This window comes from Monodelphis domestica, chromosome 2 (genome assembly GCF_027887165.1).
Source record: "Monodelphis domestica isolate mMonDom1 chromosome 2, mMonDom1.pri, whole genome shotgun sequence".
Taxonomy (NCBI): Eukaryota; Metazoa; Chordata; class Mammalia; order Didelphimorphia; family Didelphidae; genus Monodelphis; species Monodelphis domestica.
Genome location: NC_077228.1, coordinates 180,946,044 through 180,952,622, shown reverse-complemented (window position 1 = coordinate 180,952,622; position 6,579 = coordinate 180,946,044). Strand labels below are relative to the sequence as shown.

At 44.1% G+C, this 6,579-nt stretch overlaps 1 protein-coding gene across 1 annotated transcript in view; it reads right to left on the bottom strand.

The window, feature by feature from the left end:
* The window catches only part of SEPTIN4 (septin 4), a 54,016-nt gene extending 48,204 nt beyond the window's left edge, over window positions 1-5,812 (bottom strand). The window contains exons 1-3 of the mRNA XM_016430323.2: window positions 4,246-5,812; window positions 3,632-3,676; window positions 2,269-2,276 (exon numbers count right to left, since the gene is read on the bottom strand). Of these exons, the coding sequence (XP_016285809.2) occupies window positions 2,269-2,276; window positions 3,632-3,676; window positions 4,246-5,701 (1,509 nt within the window). The 5' untranslated portion in view covers window positions 5,702-5,812. The remainder of the gene's footprint in view (window positions 1-2,268; window positions 2,277-3,631; window positions 3,677-4,245) is intronic.
* Window positions 5,813-6,579: the final 767 nt, after the last annotated feature.

Below are 6,579 nucleotides of genomic sequence, written 5' to 3'. Positions count from 1 at the left end.
AGTCCTTTCCTCTGAAATTATCTTGTCTATACATGTTTATTTGCACTTTCCCATTAAGATATGAGGACCCTGAGAACAGGGATCATATTATTTGTCCTTCTTTGTAACTTTGGCATTTAGCAAAAGGCCTGATACATAGTAAGTGTTTAATAAATGCATATTGACTAACTGACCCCATGCATGTCAGAGATGATACTTTTACTGCATACAAAGGGAAAACTGGAAAGCCACATGTGAAGTGTTCCTATCACCACCCCTCTCTGAATGCAGGTTTAAAAGATCATAGCCGGGGCAGCTGGGTGGCTCAGTGGATGGAGAGTCAAACTTAGAGGCAGGAGGTCCTGTATTCAAATCTGACCTCAGACACTTCCTAGTTATGTGACTCTGGACAAGTCACTTAACCCCAGTTGCCCAGACCTTACTGCTCATCTGCCTTAAAGTTGATACTTAATGGATTCTGAGACAGAAGATAAGAATTTGAAAGGAAGGAAAGAAGGAGGAAAGAAAGAAAAGAGAAAGAGAAAGAAAGAAAGAAAGAAAGAAAGAAAGAAAGAAAGAAAGAAAGAAAGAAAGAAAGAAAGAAAGAAAGAAAGAAAGAAAGAAAGAAAGAAAGAAAGAAAGAAAGAAAGAAAGAAAGAAAGAAAGAAAGAAAGAAAGAAAGAAAGAAAGAAAGAAGGAAGGAAGGAAGGAAGGAAGGAAGGAAGGAAGAAAGAAAGAAAGAAAGAAAGAAAGAAAGAAAGAAAGAAAGAAAGAAAGAAAGAAAGAAAGAAAGAAAGAAAGAAAGAAAGAAAGAAAGAAAGAAAGAAAGAAAGAAAGAAAGAAAGGAAAGGAAAGGAAAGGAAAGGAAAGGAAAGGAAAGGAAAGGAAAGGAAAGGAAAGGAAAGGAAAGGAAAGGAAAGGAAAGGAAAGGAAAGGAAAGGAAAGGAAAGGAAAGGAAAGGAAAGGAAAGGGGAAAGGAAAGGAAGGGAAAGGAAAGGAAAGGAAAGGAAAGGAAAGGAAAGGAAAGGAAAGGAAAGGAAAGGAAAGGAAAGGAAAGGAAAGGAAAGGAAAGGAAAGGAAAGGAAAGGAAAGGAAAGGAAAGGGGAAAGGAAAGGAAAGGAAAGGAAAGGAAAGGAAAGGAAAGGAAAGGAAAGAAAAGGAAAGGAAAGGAAAGGAAAGGAAAGGAAAGGAAAGGAAAGGAAAGGAAAGGAAAGGAAAGGGGAAAAGATTTCATTGTAAGGTTTTGCTAGTTGGAAAAATTAGTCAAGCAAAGTATTCTTCCAAGAAAACCTTAAGCCTAAAGGTCTCACTGGGATTCTCAAATTGTCCCTTTTTGCCTTCTGCTCAAGAATCTTGTAGTATTTTCTATTTCTTAAGTCTGGTAAAACTGTTCTCCACTCTAAGAGAATGGGGGAGATGCCTCACATGCATGATCCATGCTTACTTTATTCTCAACCTGATTTCCTCTCTACCTCATAACCAACAGGTTTCCCATCCCAGAATACTTCAGCTTGGAAGCCCTCGCCGAATCCTGATAATGAGTCCCTATCTCAGACCACTATTTCATGTGTAACCACAGTTAGACTCATTTCACTTCTGACTCCATTTCCTCTCTGAATTCATCTTTTCCCAGAACCCTTTCCCCACTTCATGCCCTTCTGCTTTGATTTTCACTTCCATGTATGGTCTTCCCCAATTAGAAAGTAAACTCTTTGGAGGCAGTTAGGTGGCTCCGTGGATTGAGAACCAGGTCAAGAGATAGGAAGCCTGGGTTTCAAATATGACCTTAGACACTTCCTACCCTTGTGACCCCGGGCAAGTCACAACCCCCATTGCCTAGCCATTACCATTCTTCTGCCTAGGAACCAATATACAGTATTGATTCTAAGACAGAAGATAAGGGTTAAAAAAAAAAAGACTCACCCAGGGACTATATAAATCTAAGATGGGAGATAAAGACTTAAAGGGAAAAAAAAAGAATGTAAGCACTTTGAGGGTAGGAACTATCTTTTATTTAAATCCCCAACCCTTAGCAGAGTGCCTAGAACATAATAAGTGCTTAATAAATGCTTTATCTTTCTATCCACTTATTAATACAGTTCTCTGCCAAATGAGACCTCACTCATATATGGGGTGATTATTTTTCACCCTAGAAAAATTGAGATTTCTCATACAATCCAATTCTCCACCAACTGAAAGACCAAAGAAAGAGGCAAGGGAGTGTGGGAAGGGATAGAGGATGAGACAGAAAGAAGGTCAAAAGTAGTAGCATTCCAGGTGATCTCTTACCTCATCATCTGTCAAAATGGAGAGTTTAGAAGATGGGCAGTTCCCAAGGGCCGCAAAGGGAATTCAAACAGCCGGTGGACAAAAAAAGGGGGATGGAATTTTACTTATAATGCTTTATAAACTTTCAACATCTAGCAATAGAGCCCAGGTGCAATTCTTCTCCTAGTTTAGGTGATCCCCAAAGGAACTTTTCTGCTGCTGAAGGGGAGGATGATCTTCAATGGAACTTATATACATCCTCCAAGAAGGCCTCATATGACTCTTTCTTTCCCATCCCCTTTTATATACTGTCGGGAAAGAGGACAAGATTAAAGGGGAAATTTTAAAGGTTCCCTCTCATTCAAGGCTTCCTAATAACAGCTTCTAGTCTTCATTCTATTCATTGGGCAGGTACCTACGTTCCAGGCCACAGAAAGTTCAGGTGGTTATATTACCAACAACTTGGGCCACCTAGATTTATAACTTAAGTCCAGCCTGGAAGCAACATGATGCAGTGGCAAAAATATAGAATATAGGAACTCGGTTCAAATCTAGACTTTGCCATTTTTGCCTTTGTGATCTTAAGCAGGTGCTTCCCCTATCCTTGGGCCTCACTAACTTCTTCTGGAAAAAGATGATGGGTTGGACTAAATCACCTGTGAGGGCCCTTACAACTCCATCTACATCTGCGGTCCAATGAGAACAGGCAGAGCTGGAGAGAGGCAGTGTCCAACCAGGAAGGATGCAACATCTCTGGATGGCCACAAGTGGGGGGAGGTAGAGCTCATGCTAAGGTCTTTTACATAGTGCAACTGTTTTCTCTCTTAATGTAGCTCCCAATACATACACATCTGGAAGGAGAGGGAAAGGGGTTGAGGCAAGTTCTCAAGGCCAACTAATCCCTTCAAATGTATTAAAAGGATAAATTAAAGGTGGTAGAAACTTAAGCCTTTAGAATATTTTCTCCAGTCCCTCTTCCCATTTTACAAATGGAGAATCTGAGACCCCAGGGAAGGGAAATTATTTGCCCAAGGTCACACAGGAAAGAAATAAAAGAATTGGGAATCCAACCCAGGCTCTCTAACTCCAAATCCAGTGCTGTTTCTGCCATACCAGCCTATATTTTCCATCCCAGGATTCTCTTCATTTAAATAGGAGATCCATAAGGATGAAAAAGCCTTCAAATTCAAAATGCATCAAATTTGGGTCACCCTGCCTTCATAGCTCAACACAAAAGGACCACTTTGTGTGCTTTAAATGATTCTCTTAAATAATGTCAAGTCCAGTGACATGTGGAACCCCTTGTTTAAACAGCTCCAATCACTCCTCCCAGCTCCAGCCCCAGCCCCACTTCCAAATGCCATCAATGGACAAAACCACAAACCTTTCAACCACCAGATGACTCGATTAAGCATCTCATCAGTAACATCTGAAAGCAACAGAGAAAATCATTGTCTTTCTTCTACCCTCAGATGATAAAGCCCACAACAACTCCCGTCCCCTTCACTTGGATTCTTCACATTGGATTCTGCCCAACAGTTACCTTTATTCACCAAAGATACCCAAAGAAAGGGAACTACGTTGGAGAGGGCTCATCCATAGCCTTCCATTTTTATACTTCAAGCTCAGCCTCTTTGCCTTTTCCATTTTATCTTCAAGAATATCCACTTGCAAGACCAGATTCTCAGTCATACCCTCAGGCCACCCCAGCTCAGTGCCCCATCTCTACCCACATTTTAAGACCAAATTTTAAATCAGTACGCATTCGTTCCTCTGGACCCAGAGACGAGAGGGATGGAAGTGGGGCCAGGGCCCTTGGAAGAAACTGGTTTTTCTCACGAGGGTGACTGTTGCTGCCACGGGCACAAATGTAGTATCGATAAGTCTTGGGAAAAGGAAATCATCCTACTATGTGATCCATTACCAACTATTCCCACCCACCAGTGTCCCATCTCACTAAATTGGGACTGCGCCTAGGCAGACTTCTTCAGAACATACCCAGGAAGAAAGCACTAAACCTTTGAATGGTTCCGTCCTCCACGCAGGCAGGTGATTCCAAGGGCTGCAAAGCAGTCTTCAGAAAATCCCTTGAGGCCACTCTTGAAGGCTTAGCTAGAAATTGTGGCTCAGGAGAAGTAGCCTTCTCCCTCTGTATGATTAATTCTTCACAGTAAGCCGAGGCTATCTCTATCTGGGACATGAAAAGGTCTAGGTGAGACTGCCTAGGTTCTGGCCGCAGTAGGAAGTTGTCAGGACACTTTGGGGGTTCAGGAGGTTCTGGGTGGAATAAGATCCACCAGGAAGACTCAGGACCATACTTTGGTAAAGACCTGGGTGGTAAAGGACGAGGGGTCAGTTCTTGCTCTAAAGCACCAGTTGAAGGCTTAAGGGAAGAACTTAAAATTGGAGGTTTGTGGCAAGGTGGCTCAGGTTGTTGGCGACAAGGACTGGAACTCGCATCTGGATCTGTTAGGATGGTGACCCGCCGCGGATCACGTGCTGACCGAGCAGAGCTCTTGACAGTGGGCTCTGGCTCCTGAGGCGCTTCCATTCGGGACAGGGCTTTTTGTGGGTGTTCGAGATCCTTACGGAATGAAACCTTAACAGCTGACTCTACTGCTACCCCCAAGTTTCTGTGGGATCCCTTAGCTTCTGCATGGATTATGCCTCGGGGACCTGCCTCGGCCTCTTGCACCTTTTGGGTTGGTTTGGTCTCCACTATTGTAGTGTGGGTCTCTGCAATGACAGGTTTCTTCAAGACAGGTTTGCTCTCAACATAGACCGTAGTCTGAGTGCATTCATCCTTTGGGTTAATTAACCGCCTTCGGGGGCTTCGGACCCCTTGGGGGTTTGTAACCTTGGAGGGTGGGTCCACTTCCCATGGAGGACTTGATTCCCTCTGGTTCTGGGGTGCCCTGGAAGGGTTTTTGGCATCTGTGCGATGACCCTCTTGCCCTGAGATAACCACATTTTTCCGTGGTTGGTCCTGTGTTGGTGGACTTTGCATCCTAGGTGTGTTACAATGGGAAAGAACATCAAATTTCTGGGTTCTCCCTTGTGGGGAAAGCCCTTGGGGAGAAATTGTGACATGTTCACTTTTGCGGTGAGGTGAACGAGGACGGCTTGCTTCAGCCTTTGAATGGCTTTGGCTGCTATAACCAGATTCATTCCCTTGGGGAGAGGAATTTCGGGAGAAATCAGTCCCAAAGGGGGGGGAAGCAGGTTGAGAGGTATCTAGCCCTCTTTGGGAGGCAGCAGTTTGGCGGCTTTCCATTCCACGTTGGGGGGAAACGCTCTGGGACAGATCTGCACCCCTCTGGTTGATAAAAGAAGGACCTCGATGGGGACTCAAAGAACTGTTGACCTCGGCCCCTCGCACAGAAGTAGAAACTTTAATCGGGACTTTGGACATCTTGACTGTCTGAGACATGGAGCCTTTCTGGGTAGAGCCCATGTTTCTCTCTCTGGATTAGGGGCCCTGCTGCACGTGAATCTTTACTCTCAGTTTTAAGAGCTGCTCATCTTGACTGTTGTTCCCAGAGAGGCCCAATCATCGGTTCCCTTAGCTACCTCTCTGCCTAGTGATGTCACAAAGGAGGGAGCTTTCTAGTGAAGCCCCCAAGCCTGAGGGAAAAGAACCTCAAAGCTCAAAAGAGAAATTGAAGGCTTTGGAGGCAGGGATCACCGTCGGCATTCTTCCATCCAGGGCATGGGAAAGTTCTCTGCCAATCTGGATCTTCTTGTTGCACTGTGAGAACTCCAGGTTTTCCCTGTCTGGCCCCAAACCGTCCAATGCTGGGGATTCTCGGGGAGACTTCTTCACAAGAAGGAAGCCAGGGGCCCCTAGCAGGCTCAAGTCTACAAAACCAAACAATACTGTAAAATACAAAACCAAACCAAACCAAACCTTTAAGAACCAGCTACATCAGGAATGAAAGCCAGCATGGTGTGAGAGAATCAGCTTTGGAGGAAAGACTTGAGTTCCAATCACGTGTATCTGATACAGCCTATGTGACCCTGGTCAAGTCATTTAACTTCTTACTGGCCACAGGAAGCACTAGGACAGGTTAAGTTACACAGGAGTTTCTGCATCAGGACTCCACAATCACAGATCTGAAAGCCTAGTCTGTCCCGTTTCACCACCACTCCTTCCCTGCTAAAAACCACCAGTTAACATGTGTGGAATACATTTTTTTCCTTTTTCCTTTTCAGAAAGTTTTAATAATGCACTTAACAATAGGTACAGGTAAGCAGTTGGCAAGTCTTCCCAGATGACAACTGAGCATCCTATAAAAGGAACAGCCCAGATTTCTTAGTGTCTTCAAATTCTGA